This window comes from Paracoccidioides lutzii, assembly GCF_000150705.2.
Source record: "Paracoccidioides lutzii Pb01 unplaced genomic scaffold supercont2.10, whole genome shotgun sequence".
In the NCBI taxonomy this organism is placed as follows: Eukaryota; Fungi; Ascomycota; class Eurotiomycetes; order Onygenales; family Ajellomycetaceae; genus Paracoccidioides; species Paracoccidioides lutzii.
In genome coordinates, this window is record NW_015440956.1 from 200,408 (window position 1) to 220,426 (window position 20,019).

Below are 20,019 nucleotides of genomic sequence, written 5' to 3' on the forward strand. Positions count from 1 at the left end.
CCATCCCCCTCCCCCTCCCCCTAACCCCCACAACCACCAAGGCGCAAAGGTAGGGAATACTACCCCTGCTGATGCTCCTCAGTGTCTCTGTGATATTTTGGATGGACAACAATCAAAACTCTTGAACCCTCACCCCCAAAAGTTGACTCTGGTTGACTATCGGCCTATCAGGGTGCTTCGCGATGTGCGCAACCAAACAATTAACCAGTAAACACAATAGCTGGCTAAATCTTACTATTTTCTTTACCTATTTAGTATGTTGCTCGTCGACTCCGATGCAAAACGGGATACTCCGCCTCTAACAGGAGAGGCCGTACATACTCCGGAGGTCATAGAACTTTATTCCCTCGTACGTCCGAAGACGGCTTTTTGAGAGAGGTATTTCTTTTTTTCTTTTTTTTTTTTGTTGTTGATGTGATAGGTCTTTAGCCCAACGAGCACATTTGGTTTAACTACTGGGCAAGGTAATTTGGAAGAACTATGCACCGCACATGTTCATGCACAGTACATACAACGCACTTGTATCCCTGATGAATTCCCAGCTGAAACCGATTAGGTCGCAAGGAGAGGAGGGCATGGGTACAACAGGGTGTTGTATGCATGAGTACAGGAAGCGCGAGACACGCGATGGCTTTTGATGTATGGATGTACACCCCATCCAGAGCTCGGGAGAAGGTTTTGGCCAGAGGCTATCTCCCCGCTTTTTTGTTCTTCTCACAAACAAGGGTCCCAATTTTGGGTCAAACTGTCACGATTGGCGTTGATATTTTAATCTCTCATCCCCACCCTCCCCAACCCATCGGCCGCGCCGGTATCACGTATTTAAGGTCGTTTTTCTTTTTTTGGAATTTCACAGCCTCGAATATATAGTTATGGAGGAAGGTCAGCGACATTCAGCAGGCTAGAAAGAAAAACTTAACTACAGCCACAGTATCGCAGCAGAAGCGCTTAATTTGCATCTAATTTCATTACTGGCTGCGAAGCTTATTCAATCAGTTTTTAGGCTTCAAAAAATAAAAATAAAAATAAAAACAAAAATCTCTGCTATGTTTCGTTTGTTGCAATTTTAATTATCCTCTTTTATTTATTTATTTATTATAATTATTATTTTAATCTGCTGTATTTGTATGCTGTTTAGTTGCCTTACTAAACTAGGCAGTATGTTTTGCTACATACCTTGTGTTTGGGGTGGGTTTCCATGGTCGACCCGCTTGCAGTCGCTCGGACTTTTTAAGACAGGTACGCCATCATTGAATCTTGTTGCGACTTATCTTGAAAGATTCTGGTTGCGTTCTTTGTTCGATATTGATTGGGTTTAGGATTTAGATGGACAAGAGCCATGGGAGAAAGGGTCACCTATTTTCTTCCAGAATAACTTAAGAAAATATATCTGGTATTGCACTGTAGTTATGTGTTGTACCAGGGATGTATACACACTTCCCAGCGTAGTTGCAAATCATGTCGACTTCTTGATCAGACATAAATCATCACCCTTCTGTTCTGCTATTTGTTGGACATACATATCGATTGTTTTCTGGCATTGACGTAGATCGTCCCCCCTTGTCAAACCAAGCGCCTAAATATGCTTAAATATAGTGCTTGCACGATTCGTAGGATAGTATCACGCACACAACAGGGATATCTTGAGCGTACCCTCAATCTTCAGATAAACATCGAACCATTATTTCTACAACTCACTCCACACAGATATCCACAGGAATCCATGATAAATAGGAGGTGGACCGCCGCTTGAGATTGGGCTGCAAGCAAAAGACTGCTGCATGAATACCAACTCCTTCCACCTCCTCCCTTTTCCGAAAAAAAAAAAAAAAAAAAAAAAAAAAACCCCGGCCAAAAAGAAAGCCAGAAGACATTCTAAACTCACTCCCAACGTCGACACCCCGTATTCCCAAACTTCTCATAATGCCCTCTGGAAACCACAAACGCGATGATTGGGCATCAGAATAGCATTTCCCAAGGCCCTTGTCTCAAGGCCCTCCCCCCCCGCGGCTTATGGGATAACGAACGGAATGAATTCCGATAGTTTGGAGACAATTGCAGAGTTTTCCCTCCTCCCATTGTCTTTGCTTTCGTACCCCACTTCCTTTAGTTGAGAGATTTGAAATCGGTCTTGACATCGTATGGGCATATTCCATACATTGTGCGCATCACAACAACAATGTGCTTTGGCTTGTTCATTTTGCAGCAGAGTTCTGAACCACTCGCTCGTTCTGCGGGTATTCTTTTCTATTTCTTTTAGTTTGCTTGCATTTTCGTCGCGTCGCGTCTTTCGCCATTGCATCGTATTTCGGAAGGGAATCCAGCCCAATCAGTCGCGGTTTTTGGACTCTCGGAGATAAACGCAACCAGCAGCGCTGATCAAATCAAAATCAGGCACTTCTGACACTGGATACTAGTTAACCATACATCCTCTGACGTTGTCCTCTATCGTACTAGTTGCGAAATATTTTCTTTTTATAGATTATTATTTTTAATCCCTGCGTCCCGCTTCTTCACGTTTGTCATGGATGTTCCAGCCATGGCCTTGCCCATCTGGATCAGATTCTCCACCTTGATGGCTTAAAATTGAGGTAGTAACTCACGCACAATGGAGTAAGTGTCGTCAGACTGTAACTTTGAGGTTCGTAGCATTGTGGATGCATCCTTGACACCTTGAGGGGTTGAAACGTCAGATTAGGCAGAAGGTTGAAGGGAATGTATTAGTTAATTGGTGAAGCTTATTATTTGAGCCCGGTCGACCCGTCCGAAGCTTTCAGCTTATTTGGGATGGGTTGATCAATAATTAGAACTTCGCTCCAGAGAGTTGGCTTCTTCGGGATAAATAATTGCGATAACTAGATATTTACCCAAGCGAAATTGCCCGTGATTTTATGTTCAATCTCATGAAACTTTCAACTAGGATCCAGCAGGAAAAAGGAGGAAGAAATCAACACATTTTATAGTTCGGAGTGCCAATCTCGCCACTTTACTTCCCGATTAACATACTTAAACTAAGGGGAGTACTTAATTTAACCAACGTCGGAACCGGACATTTCTCTGGATGGCTATGACTGGTGCTTAGGTGAAAGATTAGAAGCTAGGAAGACTCTGGAAGTACCTCTGCCCCTAAAGCGTCAAGGTTCGGCATGATCGCCCTTCGAATTGTCAAAAAAACTTTGAAAATTTTTATTGTGGATATCTTGGTGCTTGATACTTGTTGTGATGACGCTGGTGATGATGACGATGATGATGATGATGATGGATATCAATCAGTCAACCGGTTACCAAAGGAAAGATAATAATACTGTAATAGAGAAACAGATCGTTCACTTCTTTAAGGAGATGACGCCAACGATGATGCTGAAACGATAACCTGTAGTAGAGCCAAATGTATCAGGGCGACCTATTCAAAAGTTAGCTGTTGCCAACTTCTTGGACGCCGAATATTCATTCGTTGGCTGCGAGCACTCATCCTTCTTTCTCGAGTTTATTTGTGGATTCTGGGATATGATGACGTTGACTTAATAGCATATGATCATTTATAGCCCTTCTTTTCACTTCTTTGGATTATGTACTTACCAACTCCTGTTATTAGTTAACGTAGTTAGTTAACTATGGTCTTCCAGATTATTCAGCACACGTTGTAGACGGGTTTAAAATTAAGTAGAAACTGTTTATCTGGAAAAACGCATGTGCTTAATCTTTTCTCTAATATGCCAGTGGCTGCGAACACATACAATCGCTGTTATTGGTGCAGCATGGGGCTGTACGAGAACCGCAGTTATGTGCCGCTGATACGATCTAGTAACTGAACTTCGTAGCGCATCATCCCACTTGAACCAATTAAAAAAAAAAAAAAAAAAAAAAAAAAAAAAAAAAAAACGGGGCAGGTAGCAGCAGGCTATGGACTGTGCAATTCCGGACGACGTTACGTGCATAGACGTGTTTACATCTCTCCTTTTGCCTTTAATTCTTCTAACGCTTCCATAGTTCCGTTATCATTGAAGTTCGAAGATTGGAGACTGGCGAATATCTAATTGGGTTGGTTGATGGTGTTTGGATGTTGGAAACAAGGTTGGTTTATCTGCTCTAACTTGTATCATTTTAACTATTGAGCATCCAATCCTCTCCATTGAAGAAGGGGAGTGGCTGGACGAAGGATTGCAAAAGACATGCGAGTGCTGAACGGCTTTTGTTTTCTTTTTCCGGTCCTGCTCCTCTTCTTCCCACGCGGGGACCAGCAGACACTTTACATGCAATAGCTCCAAGTGATGTCTTTTGTTCAGTTCCCGGTTCCATCTCAAAATCATATATTATATTCTTAAGTTGTAAGTTCGACATCCAATCTCTGTGCAGAAGATGACAACTGAAACTTCATCACCACCCAGCTAGAACTGCTCAATCTTTTGTCCGTTCCCATTATTATGTGAATTCACATATCAAACCAGGGATAATAGTGAATACATACGGAGTATACTTGTTGATTTTGCGACCTTCTTTGACCAATCCCGGATTTTAAGGACCAGTGAGGTGTTGGCTGAAGCAAATTAATTAATGATCGAGACTTCATGCACCTCTTTCTTTTCTTTTCTTTTTCTTCTAATCTAGATCTGAAACAGCACAGATATACCACATGACAATATTTGAGGTCTGCGGTTTGCAACTTTAGCTTGCATCTGAAACCCAACATACCTCCTTCTGTCGCAATGCTCAATGCCTCAATAGACTTATTAGATGGATTCCTGGCACATTTTCTCTTCGAGCAACCAGCTCTCCTGTTTCACAGTCCGGGCTGGTAATCTTCTGCCAACAATTCACCAAGTGTTTCAACAGTAGGAAAATCTGGACGGGGTGGGACGAAAACTGGAATCATAATATATTATGTTGCCCATTATCATAACATATATCCTCATCATCGATATTATGCGGCACCAACATCCAACTCGAAAAAGAACCCGCTGAACCGGCTGCTTAAGCGATTTTGGATCATCCAGATCTATTCTATTTTTCTCAACCTTTTATATTTTTTGAACCTTGAAAGTTGCAAGTTAGTTGACAGCTGGGTTCAAGAAAATAACCCCAGTTGTGCTGCTTCCATCTTCTATTTCAGTTCCTGTTAGGTCAGGCCAGTATTCCCACCACGACCGTATTCAAAAGAGATCCATCCTATTGATCTTCGCGCCATCCTGCTTCTCTGGCGCCAAACGGTCTAGAGCTTGTCTCAGCGGCAATTCTTTCAATCAATATGATCCAAGTCGTAATAGTTAACCGCAAAATGGGCAGAAGGAGCAAGAGCTCTGTAGAAGAACAGGATGACAACATTCGGTTAGGCCCACTGGTTTCGCGTAGTGCGGTAAGGATCGAGATGGATGTAGTTTAGTTAACCCCTGTAAAATTAGTTATATAACGTTAATACAGATAACTAACTATAGAAGATGCCTTAACTAGTCACTTATGGCAAATGGGTTAGGATGTTTAGCCTTCGGAATCCGGAAGCTGAATAATAAGCTAAACATTAAACTTTTGATGAAAATATTCCCCCTCCCCGGCTTTAACTACGTTTCTTGAAGCGATAGATTCTACACTGTGGCTGTTACTGCGGGTATGGTCGTCTGCCATCAATCTTAACTCCCTCCCTCGAGTCTTGGGGATGGGAAACCAATGAGAATTTACGGAAAAGCAATATCTCCCGTGTACTCCCGTTCGCCAATGTGGGAGAGGGGAATCCATCGCGTTAGAGATTACTAACTTTGAGGTTATGTCCCTCAGGCCGTTTCTCATGCTGTTTGCAAGCTGTGGAGACATGAATGCAGACCAAAAGGCAACATAGGTTTTCCTTACAAATACATACACATGCCAAGAAACACACGCGATGAGAAAAAAGAACACCGCACGCAATATCCAGACGTTTGTAGAAGACTAGACGTATGTGCATATGAAATGCATATCAGAGGCATAGCGGCACTGCCCACACACAAACACACACACACACACACACATAACTCCGTACAGACTACCCGGATTGCGTGGCAGCCAAAAGCAAATGCGATGGGCTGGTTGCATTGTTGCCGCTGGGCGTTTCGACGGATTGATTGGCCTCGGTGGAGTCTGTCAGAATTAGTTCCATCACCTAAGCCGGATCCCCGCCTATATCAAGCTTATCAGCCAAAGAATGCCTCCACCAACTTTTCCAACATCTGCGCCCTTTTTTTGCATTTTTGCTTTTTTCTTCAATCTTTCTATTTTCTTTTTTCTTTTTGCTTTTGGCTTTTTTGATGGATATCGAAAGCAGCCTAAACCTTTTTTTCGCCTGAAGTTTCTTTTTTATTATTATTATTTTTAAATATTTATATAATATATATATATATATGTATATATAATTTTTTTTTTTTTTTTTTTTTTTTTTTTTTTTTTAATTTTTCCCTTCTCTCTGTGTGTGTTGCTTTTCCCAGCTCTTCTGCTCGACACGCTAACTAAGTCAGCCTCCCGGCTGTGGTATTATTATTATTATTAATTAATGCTGCCTCGATCAACCGATAACTCCATAGCTAATTAACATCCGCTGCTGATGCAACGCTCGCGGCCCGCTCTTTTCTTTTCTCTCAGCACTCTCTCACATTCCGTGATGAACTTATTATTATGAGTCCAATTATTTTTCCAAGCTTCCTTTCAAAAAATAACAACCCTCCGAGTGTCCACTAGCCTCATCTATGTCTATGTCACTCTCTCACCTTTCCTCCTGCTTTCCCCGAGCAGTCGAACTAAATAATAAGGACAGCCTCCCTGATCCATCCACTCTTCTCTCTCTTCCTCTTCCACCATATAATTCGACTGTGGTCTGCCTCCTGCAGGCTCGCTTGTTCAACCGCACCATCCGTTATTTTCTATAAAAATATTTTTCTTTTTCGCCCCCCTCCCCGCCCGCCGCCCCCCGTATGGGCCATCTCTTCACCCCCATCCCTTAACTCGCGCTAACACAGGCCCAAATTTTCCTTATGCCTGTCAGATTAACCATCACCTCTTCCCCCTTCCTCCAATAGTCGCATGTTCCAGTGTTCTCTCATTTCCCTGCCCATCCACACACTCCCTCTGCTGCGTTCCAGCCGTTGCCCGTTTTTAACTGCCCCAGAGTGCCTTACCTGATCCTCCCCCCCCCAATCCCCCTAGCACTGATCCTCGTCAATCCCGCAGCCTAATCAATTCCCACAATTGCTACTCTAGCCATTCCCTTCTCCTAGTTCCCGAGTCTCTTCAAATCACATCACACAATCCAGCAAGGCCATCCCATCCATCCCATCCATCCCTTCCATCCCTTCCTTCCCCCCTTTTCTCCCGCGTCCCCTACCTTCTCCAAAAAAAAAAAAAAAAAAAAAAAAAAAAAAAAAAAAAAAAAAAAGCATACAAGGGAGCAGCAAAGAGCTTTTGATCCTGTCAGATTGTGCACACCTATGCACCATTGGGACTGCCTAGGTGTCATATCTGATAGTAGAACCACTGTTGCGAACGCGGTCTTCCCTTTTTCAATATCAGATTACCAAGTCATCATTCCTTATCCCACCGCACTAGGTGCTATTTGATTATATACTGTCCTTTACTGCTTCTGGTGCTACTGCTGCTTTTACTACTTCAACTTCTTCTACTTCTTCTACTGCTTCTACTGCTTCTACTGCTTCTACTACTTCTACTACTACTATTACTACTTCTACTGCTTCTAGTACTTCTACTACTACTGCTTCTACTACTACTGCTACTTCTACTACTACTTCTACTACTTCTATTACTTCTATTACTACTTCTACTACGTGCCCCGATATAAAGATTCCTAGCCGTTCCTCCCAGCGATCCAATGGCTGCCATGGTTCAACCAGCCAACCTAGGTCTGCCTGTGTCAAAGTACCATAAGGAGGATCAGCAGCTACCAGCGCCTTCGCCGCTTGATGATTCAGTGAGTGCCAACCTTTCCATTTCATTTGATGCTGGTTTTTTTATTATTTTCTTGTTTTGCCTTGGCCGAGCAGAATGAAAAACAAAAACAGGGAAAGAAAAAGCAAATATCCGCCACTAGAGCACAATAAAAAAGCAAAAAGGAAAAAAGAAGAATCGAAAGCGCAACACAGAAGGACAGAAGAAGGGAAGTTGGAAAAAAAAAAAAAAAAAAAAAAAAGTGAAACGATTCCGAGCAAAAGCATGATAATATTTGCAGTTTGTATCGGTAACACCTCTTGTCTTATTATCGTTATGTTTTTCGTTTTTCTACTTTCTCTTCATTGATTTTTCTACCTTCCATTCGTCTTGGTCGCATACTCTCCCTTGCGATACTTTTGCTTGTATTTCTTTTTTATTCGTGCGTACTATACCTACGGTTCCCCTGCCTGGCATTAATCTGGGGATCGATCTTCTTTGTTCCCTTCCACCGTTTCCCAGTTTTTTTTTCTCTCCTCTACCTTGTACTGTACCTGGATCAACCACCCTTCATCTGGTTCCTCGGGATGATCCCCTCCCTTGCCACAGCAGAAGCTGCAGACATGATCTGAGTTTTGGTGGGTCATCTTCTGCCTTAATGTTCCATTTCTATCGTGTTCCTGTACCTCTCGCGTCCAACAGGGGGGGTGGGGGGGGAGGGCGGGGGGTGAAGAACCCCATGCTCTGCGGTAATTGATTGCTGTTTGATGACCAAGAGATCACGTGAGGAGATGTCTAATGAGAGTTCAAACTCGCAAGGGACGAACTACATGACTTCTTCTGTGCGCTTCATGATGCTTCGGATACTTTGATTCTGCAATCGCCTTTGTCCTTTGTCTCTCTGCACCCGTCTTCAGCCTTGGGGACAGTTGGTTGAACATGCGACTACGCCACACTCCATACACCCTCTGCGGGTCAGAACGTTGTATCTCACCCGGGTTGTCGTGTGGTACCTTCTGTCCTCCGGAGGGATATGCAGCTAAGCAGGGACTCCCTCCATTGCCTGCTCACGTCTTACACACGCTTTTTATTTGCTTTTTTTTCTTGATTTTTCCTTTTTATTTTTGCAACGGCTTAGTCTGCACGTGCATGATACTTCGCTGGTTCTTAAGCAAGATGATGCCCGTCCTTAGCGCATTTCTTTTGGCGGCAATGGTGGGCTGCAAATGCCGGAAACAAAGTCGACGGCTTCGCCCATTCCACCAACCACCACCCCGCGCTAGTTGGGCAACATCGCTGTGGCATGCATATTGCTACGGACCCATATCTCCATTGCACACGCACTCTTTTCCTTGCAATTTTCCAGGTGTGCTGCGCTGACTGGGATCACATGAGAGTCAGCCCCGTCCCTGTCAGCTTGGATCCATCCCTTCATTTTATGCTGACAAAAATATCCTACTATTTCCCTTATCTTCCTCACACACCCTTCCCTGTCCTGTCCTGTTCCGCCGTTGCTCCTTTCTTGGTTAAAATATGACGGTGCTGGTCAGATCTAGTCACACTTCTCCCCGGCTTCCCATGTTGTGTGGTGATCTATCCTTGCCTTACCCTCAAGATCTGCCAGCCTACCCGGCATTCCCCCACAATCATTAACTCCAGACAAAGCCAAGGTTGTGGAGGGGGTGATCTACCCAGTCGTTCGTTGAACAGCTCCGTTGGTAACTGACTCTGATCTATATTCTATCCCCTCAAAACTTTGTCACTAGCATGTTTATCCAGTGACATTGACCTCCCTTGCCGATATCCTTTTATACTTGCTCCTACTCCCTGTTGCAATCATACATTACGTCTGGTCAAACTTCACTACCGATATCTTGCATTTCCTTGTTACTTAAACCGATATACATACTTTTCTTCTGTTTTTATTGCCATTTGATTCTGGGGGTGCGAAATCGTCGATCATTTCTGCTTTTGTTGAATCCCAATATTGCATTCTGCCTGGGTGTATTGCAGATACAGAAAACTTCTTCTCAAGAGCTCCTATAACTGACCGTAAAACTTCTGGGCCAGCAGCGACAATCCCAACATTCACACTCCACACATCAACCCCTTCAACTACACCATCCTAGATCTGCAGGCATCCTTCATCATCAGAAGCAACCTCCAAAGTCTCCACTCCACCACGATACATCCATTTCACAATCCCCCTACGCTTCACCACATGTGATAGGAAACGGTCTCCAGCTACATCGTCAATCACCTTACGGAACTCCTGCCCAGGAACCTGCCTATTATTCTTCTCACCCCAGTGCTTATACCACGACAAGCAATCCGGGCAATTATTCCTCAAGTGGTATGGATGCCCCGATTTCCTTCGCAGTTTCCGGGCATGTTGAGTGATTCACAAAGATGGGGATGGTGTGTGGGCAAGCGGAAGTAATTTACATATTTTTACTGGGCAATTTCCCTTGTTATTTGAGTTGTTTCGGAGACGAAATTCCGTGTAATTTTTTTTTTTAAAGGTTTTGGGTGATATTTGACATAGCAGCCCAAACATAACACATCAGGTACTAACTCCTATAGAAGCGCCAGATCTTATGGCAGCAACCGCCCAAATGCAACGCCCATACCCTCCTATTTACCATACCCCACAGTCCAATTCTCCAGCCTCCGTCCCCTCTCCCCAAAGTCACGATCCCCATGGCAGAACCTTATACGGACAACCTCCTCAAATGGCCCAAGGAATGTATGGGTACCCGCAGTTTCCTCCCATGAACCCAATCCATTCAGGCCCTTATGGGCCTCATCCTGCTCATCCACATGCGCAGCTCACATCTCAGCCTCAGCCTCTCCTTGCTGGGCACCAAGGCTCGCCTGGACAATTGCAACATCAACACCAGCAAACACAGCAGCACCCAGGCGCAATCACGAGCAGTCCACGCATGAAGTATGACCCAACCCCGCAGCAGCCAACGCCTCCACAAAGAACACCATTAAATTCGTCGCACCTACCACCCCCAGTTTCAGGCGGTACTGTTCATTCAGGCCCGGGAGGAAGTAACACGAGTGCTGCCCCCGGCCCAATTCCTGCAACCACTCCACTTGTTGTTAGGCAGGACCAGAATGGAGTTCAGTGGATTGCGTTCGAATATTCGCGCGATCGCGTGAAAATGGAATACACGATTCGGTGTGATGTTGAAAACATCAACATTGAGAACTTGAGCCAGGAGTTCAAGACAGAGAATTGCGTGTATCCGCGCGCATGTTGCTCGAAGGATCAGTACAGAGGGAACCGTCTGGTCTATGAAACCGAATGCAATGCTGTAGGGTGGGCGTTGGCGGAGCTCAATTCCTGTCTGCGTGGCAAGCGAGGACTTATTCAGAGGGCTGTCGACAGTTGGCGGAATAGCAACCAGGACCCACGACTGCGCAGCCGGAGAGTGAGGAGGATGGCGAAGATAAATAACAGGAAATCTGTTTCTTCACAACATCCAAATCACTTGGCGGGGCCACCTTCAGCAGTAGGGGTTCCTGGTAGTGCGGGACTGGCTCCCACCGGAAGTTTAGGTATAGGTGGCCCACAGCTTCATCATCATCATGCGCACCCGTCGGAATCTGGGGCATCTCAGAGCGGAGAGGATGTTAGCGGTATGTTTCACCAGATGTGATGTTTTTCTCTGCTTATTAAATTTTTATATCTGTTTTTTATTGATGGCACTTATTATACTATGCTGTCAACTACTGTTTTGTTATTTTTATGGCGGGTGGAGGAATTTCATGGCTTTTTATGTAATACGTTTTGTGAAGAATTGGATGAACGGAACTGCTGATGTGTACCTATGTTACCCGCATTTTTTATTTTTTCCCCTTCTTTTCCCTCCTTGACTCTTATACGGCAAAATGGGAAGGATGAAACCTTTCATCGTGGTATGATTTTTATATGCAGTTTATTCCCGACTCTCGTTCTGGCGAATTTGCCCAGATCAGGTCAGACAGCGTAGGCTAATATCACACCATTCATTTGATATTATCCATATATAGGCAAGCCTGAATACTCGAGCAGTACTCACCGCCCATCACCTACCCAAAACGCCTATGCCACCACTGCGCCATCCACAGCAGATAATCGCCCAGCTCAAATGTTCCACGGCTATCCAACGTATCCAAGCCGGGCCTCGTCCAACAACCCAACAGGACCTTCCATGCCGCCTCCCCTGCGTGAGACAGGTCTCGATCACCTAGGCCGCCATTCCATCGTCGCCACCTCCCACTCACGCGTAGAAAGCGACGACCGCAATCCCGACAATGCAGCTCTTTTCGGTGATCTTCCGGAGGGAAGTCGTCGGAAATTCATCCTCGTCGAGGATCCGCAACGTGGTTGTAGAGTTCGTGTTAAAGTCATGCTAGACCAGGTGGACATGAAGGAGATCCCGGACTCGTATCGCAAGTCCAACTCCGTATTCCCGCGAACATATTTCCCGGTCCAAAGCCCTTTTGGACGTGGCAACCGTGGCGGAAGATTCATCGATGATGTTGATGGTTACCATGGAGAGAGCGATGACGATGCGGAGGCAACGGTTGGTCGAACGCTAGTCCCTGTGCCGATGCCGGATGGAGAGGCGAACCTGGCAGTTCCTAAGATTACGAGGAGAAAGCGTGATAAGGAAGTTATGCTGAACGATCTGGGATACCGTATGAGCTGGGGACAAAGCAGAGTCTTCGCAGGGAGGACTCTATTCCTGCAGAGATCTTGTATGTGACTTCTGGTTTCCCTACTTCCTACAGATATAAGAAGAATCTGATTTTACTAATCTTTCACCCTCTTACAGTGGATGCATACCGCAATAAAATGCGCAACACGATGATCACCACAGGCCAAGAACTCACCTCTGTCGCACCACACTTCGAGACCCGCGTTGGAAAACGCAAATGGCTGGAACGCAACAGGAGGTCTCGAGCAGCTAGAGCCACCAGTGGGGGATTCAGTGGACCCAGCACACCAGCTGTCGCTACGTTATCTTCCGCAAGAAATGCGGAGGAGGTGGTGGGTTAGATTTCGATCCCCAGACCGAAAACCATGGAACCAGGAACGGATGTTCCCGCGAACGAATCCATGGAACCTTTTTAGGAGTTCCCACGGAACTATGAAAGCGAGCGGCAGCAACAACATTGCATATATTATATATTATGTATCGTTTTTCCACACAATTGCCCTCCTCATTCAAACCACAAATTATCTGTCCAGGTGATGAGATAGACGGGAATAGGATATCCAACCTCGAACCTCGATATCCATATACCTCCAATCCCGTCTATCTCTACCTTTTATGTCGAAATCTTGCAGTCAAAATCTTTGTTATTATAGGTAAATACTGGTCTTCATTCATTTCTTTTCTTTTTTGTTGTTATATATATGTCGGATACATTGCAGGATTGGGAAATGGGTCATTGGTGAAAAAAAAAAAAAAAAAAAAAAAAAAAATCATGTGGGGATTATACCTAATAGCTGTATATACCCATTTATGTGTTCTTCTTATTTTATCTCTGATTTTGTGGGGTGAAAATCGAGGAATAGGAAGTAGGATGGGAAATGTAATGGAATTAGAGGTTGCATTTGTATTGCTTGCTTTGCTTTTTATTGTATTTCTTCTCCTTTTTTAAACCTGTTGTGCACTTGGCAAACGGGATGGACAGGGAAAGAGAAAAATGAATGGGAGAAAATGGTATTTTCCCTTTGCTATTTGCTTCATTATTCGATGTCTTCTTTCCTTCTCTTATCTTCTTTCCACACCTTTTCTGACTGTCCATGTTGGTGGGAGTTTGATTTGCTTCTCCCATATTCTCTTCTTGTCTGTATTTACTTCTCCTGATGTTTCTCTAGCCTCCACTCTGCCGTTCTGCAATTGTATCTTCCTGATTCTTCGTTCCACTTCTTCTGCTCAATTACCCCTTTTCAACCTTAGTGTTTTAACACATCTTACCTATTTGAGTTGTTCTATTGTCAGTTCTATTAATGATAGATTGTATTGTACCATATTCACCTTCATCTTCCTTCATGTCTTCTATCTCAAGTTTCTTTTCACGAAGGATTGAAGATTGATAACGGGATCAAGTTCTGAAAACTAAACAGCTGTATTCTACCCCAATCACTTCTTGTATCTCTGACTATACTGGCTTTCATTACCTTGATAAAATTACCAACTCCCTCAGATTACAGATTTTTTGGGCTTGGACATGGAAAATGCATAGTGGATCAATATCCTGCCCTTTGTTTTCCGCTTCCTAGTCTTTTCTCTTCCTTCGCTGCCCAAGCAGGAGGAGTAAAATCTTCACTTACAATTTGCATTCTATAAAGGGAACTGGATCTGATGTTATTTTCATATATGTACTGTCTAGAACAAGCCTTGTTCCATCTAATTACGGCTTACCATGAACCCAACATCGTGCTTTGAGCAGTCCATATTTCTGCACCTCATTGCATTTGTTACCGATCTGGTGTCAGGAAAGCAATTTTCTTGTTATTTCCAAGTATCCTTGACCCTGTAGAAGGCTGTGAGTCGGTACAGCCACAGATATGTTCGTGGTCGCTTATGATAAACTGTCATGAGATTTCTCTTTAGGCGGAAGAAGGGGGCGAATTGTTGGCGTCATGACTGAGAGAAGAACCGTAGCGTCCCTTTTGCCTAACCGGCATCGATGCAACGGTGGTATGGAAATGCGGCGCATTCCCCAACAGACACGATGCTCCTCGCAAAAAGCACCACCCAATTAGTGGCAGACGTCGCTCCAAAGGCGGCACCTTCACAACCTTCATCTACCTTAGTGGACTGTTCTAACCACCTTGGTATGGATGCGGAATAGGCTTAATTCCCAAAAGCGGACGAAGTGTGGCACCCAAAGAATAAAACTGGGCCCTTTTTCCCCGAGATTATCCTATTCCATCTTCGATTCTCCTTTCGATTGAGGGCACTGTGGCAGCGCGCATCGTGAGTTCGTGAGAAGTACGGACAAACAACAGATATTTTGATACAGGCTAGCGGAGAGGAACATGCATCCAATTTCACAGTAGGAGGAGATGTTGGAAATCACTACTCGACCATTCTGAGTGGAATAGCAACCACAGTGTAGAGACTGCACGCACGGCAAGCCAAGCATGATTTATAAGTGAATGTTTTGGTTTTCTGGCAATGGGATGGCTACGAGATGGCCGTACTATTTCAAAATCTCCATCTTCGCCTATGCCTAACATTTAGATTCTCAACTAGTGGTCCATTAATCTTTCAGGCATAGTCATCTTCAAGGCAATCTATATATACACCTGCAGACTAGGATGTCACATAGCATATGTATTTATGGTCTCACTGAGCTATATAGCATTCTTAGTCTTGCTTGCTTGGGTCTGACCAAGTCCAGCGGCTCCTTGAGATTCACGTTCGCTGACGCATTCTCGATTTTATTTGAAAGGGATTCTCTAGAGCCAAAATGATTTTTAGCCACAATATCAGTAATTGGCCATCCTATGCTGCCAGATGCCTTCAGGACAGCCGCGAAAAGACGGTCCGTCGACGTGCTCGCAGGGATGGTAAAAGTGTTAGCAGCAAAACTCGAACGCTGGCCCTTGATGAAAGAACAACATGGCAAAGAATTTCAAAGAGGAAGAAAGTGAACACTCAGAAGAGAGCAAGACACAAGGACGAGCTCATGTTTAGTAGATATGTCAACAGAGCTTATCTGCCACCATAAGGCTCTTCACTGTCCATTGGCCAGGGAGAATCAAGTTAGGGTAAGAAAGTCGGCGACAGGGAGGCTTGGATCCAGTAGTTAGCCTGTTCTGAAGACTAATTCCCAGAGAAAATGAGCACAAACAGAAACAAATAGCATAACCCTGGCGGTAGACCAAAGAATGCCAGTGTATTTTGATAATTGGGCCTATTCCAGGTCGTCAAAAGTCCCGTAAGCAATAAACCCGCACTGTCTTTCACAACCACCACACCGTCAACCATCCCCTTTGGAAGGGCGATATTACTACCACCAAAAAAAGCACGTAAGAGAGGTTTATACCTGAAGGATAACAATTGGCTTGTTGTATAGGGTTCGATATATTTGCCCCAACGCTGTTTAAGGTCATAGATGTATTAGAGCTGCATGCCCGTGCTCATTTAACGAAATTGGCACAGAACAAAAAAATAGATATCAAATATCTTGATATTTGGTATTTCCCAAGGATATCATGCGCGAATAGCTCTGTCATTTCCCAAACAGAAGTGCGTTCGTTCACGTGTGACACAACCTGAATAGGGGGCCCTCGAGCGCCCGTAGCCATTATCACTTCCAGCCTTTCAATGTATATGTTAAAAATTTTCTGGAGAAAACTTGCATTTTCTGCATCAAGAATACCATCTCACAGAATAGTTATTTTGATATGATCTGAATAGATCCGGGCAAATCTGATATGGATAAATACATATCATGGTATCTTCGGCTCTTTTCTTGCAACAGTGAGCACACATTCACAGCTGAACAATGAACTCTGCGTTGAAAACGTGAAAAATAAAATATAAAATAAAAATCAATCACACTTGGCACAACATGACTTGGCACAGGAAATGAATATCCGCATGCAATATACACGGCTGCCCCAGCATAATGAACAAGGACTGACTGCATGGCGCGGACTATGGTAAGCATGTGTGTTTAGGAAACCGAGAAAGCCAGCAATCCCTAGTCCCGTTATTTATCAATGGAGGCCGGAGCATCCGACTTGTCATGACTGACACATCCAGACTGATATAGAGTCAAACAATGAAACCAGAGATCATCCTGTTCACAGATTTAGCGAAATGGCCAGCTGGTCTGCCTTCCAGGAACAGCCGGCAACTGAACTTGTCAGTTTGGGGTGAATGTTATTAGCATGGAGATGCATGGACATCCCGCCACATATTGGGCCTTATCCGGCCGTTGGTGCTGAAGGTCAGAGGGTCTTTCTATCCAACGTCTTTAATCCCACGCAGGTTCAATGATCATGTTGGTGTGACAAATCTGATGCGAACAAATGTTTTAATCAAATGTCAAACGGCTTTGGTAGCCTGCCAACATGTTTTCTTCTACTCTCACCACTCCCGGTTCGAGATATGGTGTTTGCAGCCAAAAAGATTCCAGCGCGCATGTCCAGATTTGTGTATTATATAAAGCCCCTGGAGAGGTGTTTAGTTTCCTGTAAACGCCATCACAGCGGTCGGTCCGTGGGTTCTTTTCCATCTTCCCCGCGTAAAATAGACATGAAACCATATTCTCATGATGACAATTTCTCGTGACGAGCAAAATGTTACGAGAAAATGGAAGCAGGCGAAGGCGATACTGGAAGTATCAACCGTTGAGCATCACCTTACCAGTATGCATATCAAGATGGGGCCGTAAGACTGTTGCCAAAATCATCGCTAATAGTTAAAGAAACTTCATTATTTTGATTTCTAACTTCAAGATCTTTTGAGGATATTAAAGCATTAATATAATCCTTTAAAATTTGAATATCTTAAAAATTTATATTAAGGTCTTGGTATTAAAGCAAAAAAAAAAAAAAAAAAAAAAAAAATACTTGGAATGAATTTTTAAATTATCAATCTGATGAATTAGGTAAGTCTTCATTTTTAAAGGAAAATGGAATACTTCAAATATGATTCTATCTTTCTTTTAAACACCTTGAAATTTCTAAAGATGTTTGTGAACAACATGAGATTGATTATATTATACTTTTATATCCTCAAAGATCTTGAAGTTAGAAATCAAATAATGAAGTTTCTTAAATACTGCTGCTGCTGTTACTTCCTATGCTTGAATCTTTATTTCTAAAGTAAAATTAGATATTTTAAATAAATCTAGTTTAGTATATTATTCAGATGCATAGCATAATTATAGAAAGTATGATTAATGATATTATATTTATAATTAATTCAAAAATCTTTTTATTCTTGTAGTTGAAAATTTTAGAAATAAAATGAATGCAATCTCCCCATCTCAAATATTCCGGAACCGGGGTGGTTCATCCTTCTGTCCGCTTGTTAACTACCATTCAGGAATTAGTCTAATCTTGATAGTCTTCTATCAGTTTTATAACTTACAGCTTCAACGGTCGTGTTTAAAGAGACGCTCGGCATGTGTTGTAACATTGGCCCAGTCAGGAAGAAAATGGCGTCTTTTGGAGGAAAATTTCAGATCCAATGTCGCGGTGTTCGGGGTTACAAAGAGCAGATTCAAAAAAGTGCATACGAAAATCTCGGATTCGCTGGTGGTCACCACCACACCTATGTTCGTATGTGAAGGAAAAGAAAAGAGAGAGGGAATATATAGGCAAGGATGCTACATATCCTATGCCAGCTAGGAGACAATATTTTGACACCAGCCCCGGGTTAGGGGTTGTCATTAACTATCACAGGATCACTGGGGTCAAGCGAGGTAGCCAACTAAATAACAAGAATTAACCTTGGAGATTGGAAAGTTGGCTGGAGAGAGCTCCCTGTTCAACAGGTTCAGTAAGGCTCCTTGTTCTGATATTCTAACCAATAACGGCTCTAATCTGCTCCTTTTGGAGATGAGCGTCGGTGTGATTTTGCTCACCGCGAGAACCTCCAGTTGATTCGATCCCGGGTAGCTATCGCTGCTGCATTAGGCGGTCTTCCTGTCGTCGTCCAAGTTATGAATTCCAGTAGTGATTCCGAAAATGGGCTCTTCGAGAGAATCATTCGCACCGCAAATTCTGTAGCTGAGGAGGCAAACAGGGGTGGTAAAACGGTGGCGGCGAAGATATGTTCGTGGGTCCATCGAGCCCGTTCGCAGAAAATCCTGGGGTTAAGAACTTGGCCATAAATTATTATATGCGTTGCATGAGATCTGAGGAAGTATTTCGCCGCACTTAATACAGCTGTTTTCTAAAAATAAAAATAAAAATAAATAAACAAATAAAAAGTAAATAAAATGAAGTGAAAGTAAACACCCGTGGAATCCCTTGTTTTGAGGGTGGAGATCGTGGGAGATTATATTTCAGTCATTGGAACGATATTTGCCATCCGAGGCGAATAAGAAGACTTCTCGAAACCGCATGAACAGAGGATACTGTATGAATCCCTTGACAGATCGGGAGCCATCATGAAGCAGATTATTTTATCAGTATTGTCCCAGAGCAGACAGTTTATATGTACATCAGATAATTATTGGCCAGCTTGCCCCCGGGCATTTGACAAAAGTATATGTTTAAGTTTAAACCCGATTTTCATGTGGTTCGAGATAAGAGTTCCGGGATGTGAGATTAACCTCACAGAGAACCGATATAACTAGATGCTTCCCATCCTGCAGAATCGTGGAATCTGGAAGACTAAATTGAGACACCAATGACCTCCAAAAAAAAAAAAAAAAAAAAAAATCTAACCCATGCCTCTCTGTCGCGGCGCTTTCTCGGCCATAACTACATATTTAATGCATAATTCGTTAATTCGAGAGTCACCTTCCCCTTGATACCAGCTGCCCTTTAAACACCCCATCAGCAGCGATTCACGACGCATACCAACGCGAGGCTTCATGCGCTCCGCAACGGGCCGGAGCGTAAGGTGATCGACGAGTGCGGCGCCCAAACACTGACGAGCAGCCGTAGTAGTTACGGAGATCTGTCTGATCTACATGCACTGTGCCATCCACACGGTTTGCAACTGAATGTCTCATCAATGTTATCAACATTGTTGATGTTGTTGTAATTGGGTGTGTCTACTGCAGTGGGTGTTGTCGCGACCCGGCAGAGACCGTCGTTTGCGCACAAGTGCAAAAGGTCGTTCCCCGGCGGAGATTTCGATTGCTCAGAGGAGTGGAAGGTCTCGGGGTTGAGCTAGGCGGCGGATGGTAGTTAGAGCAGAATCTTTATCGCAGCTCTCTCATGGAGACTTCATGTTCCAACGGGTAGATCTTGTAATTGAATAATACCCCCCCCCCCCCCCCAAGCCCAATCAGCGTACGAGCTTTTTTTAGATGCTGAAAAAGCGACAAGCATACGATCGTTATGGCTCCGCGGCATTCGACCATAATGTCGATTTCAATACCGGCGCAAAGACGGGTCTGGGGGGCCCATTCTTC

The 20,019-nt window shown here is 43.8% G+C and overlaps 4 protein-coding genes across 4 annotated transcripts in view; 3 read left to right on the plus strand and 1 right to left on the minus strand.

The window, feature by feature from the left end:
- The window catches only part of PAAG_11802 (hypothetical protein), a gene marked incomplete at both ends in the record, with an annotated part of 829 nt that extends 618 nt beyond the window's left edge, over positions 1-211 (plus strand). Inside the window, one exon of the mRNA XM_015847384.1 lies at positions 83-211. Within this exon, the coding sequence (XP_015702976.1) occupies positions 83-211 (129 nt within the window). The remainder of the gene's footprint in view (positions 1-82) is intronic.
- A 10,288-nt stretch (positions 212-10,499) lies between these two features.
- Positions 10,500-12,955, plus strand: PAAG_04078 (hypothetical protein; the record flags this gene model as incomplete). Its single annotated transcript, XM_002793760.2, has 3 exons — positions 10,500-11,550; positions 11,944-12,654; positions 12,732-12,955. The coding sequence occupies 3 exons, from the start codon at positions 10,500-10,502 to the stop codon at positions 12,953-12,955; spliced, it is 1,986 nt and encodes a 661-aa protein (XP_002793806.2).
- Positions 12,956-18,087: 5,132 nt separating this feature from the next.
- Positions 18,088-18,765, plus strand: PAAG_04080 (hypothetical protein; the record flags this gene model as incomplete). The annotated part of the gene is made up of 3 exons (XM_002793762.1): positions 18,088-18,211; positions 18,313-18,354; positions 18,491-18,765. 3 exons carry the CDS (start codon positions 18,088-18,090, stop codon positions 18,763-18,765), a joined length of 441 nt encoding a protein of 146 aa, XP_002793808.1.
- A 554-nt stretch (positions 18,766-19,319) lies between these two features.
- PAAG_04081 (hypothetical protein) lies at positions 19,320-19,968 on the minus strand (the record flags this gene model as incomplete). Its single annotated transcript, XM_015845157.1, has 3 exons — positions 19,320-19,529; positions 19,628-19,774; positions 19,939-19,968. 3 exons carry the CDS (start codon positions 19,966-19,968, stop codon positions 19,320-19,322), a joined length of 387 nt encoding a protein of 128 aa, XP_015699383.1.
- Positions 19,969-20,019: the final 51 nt, after the last annotated feature.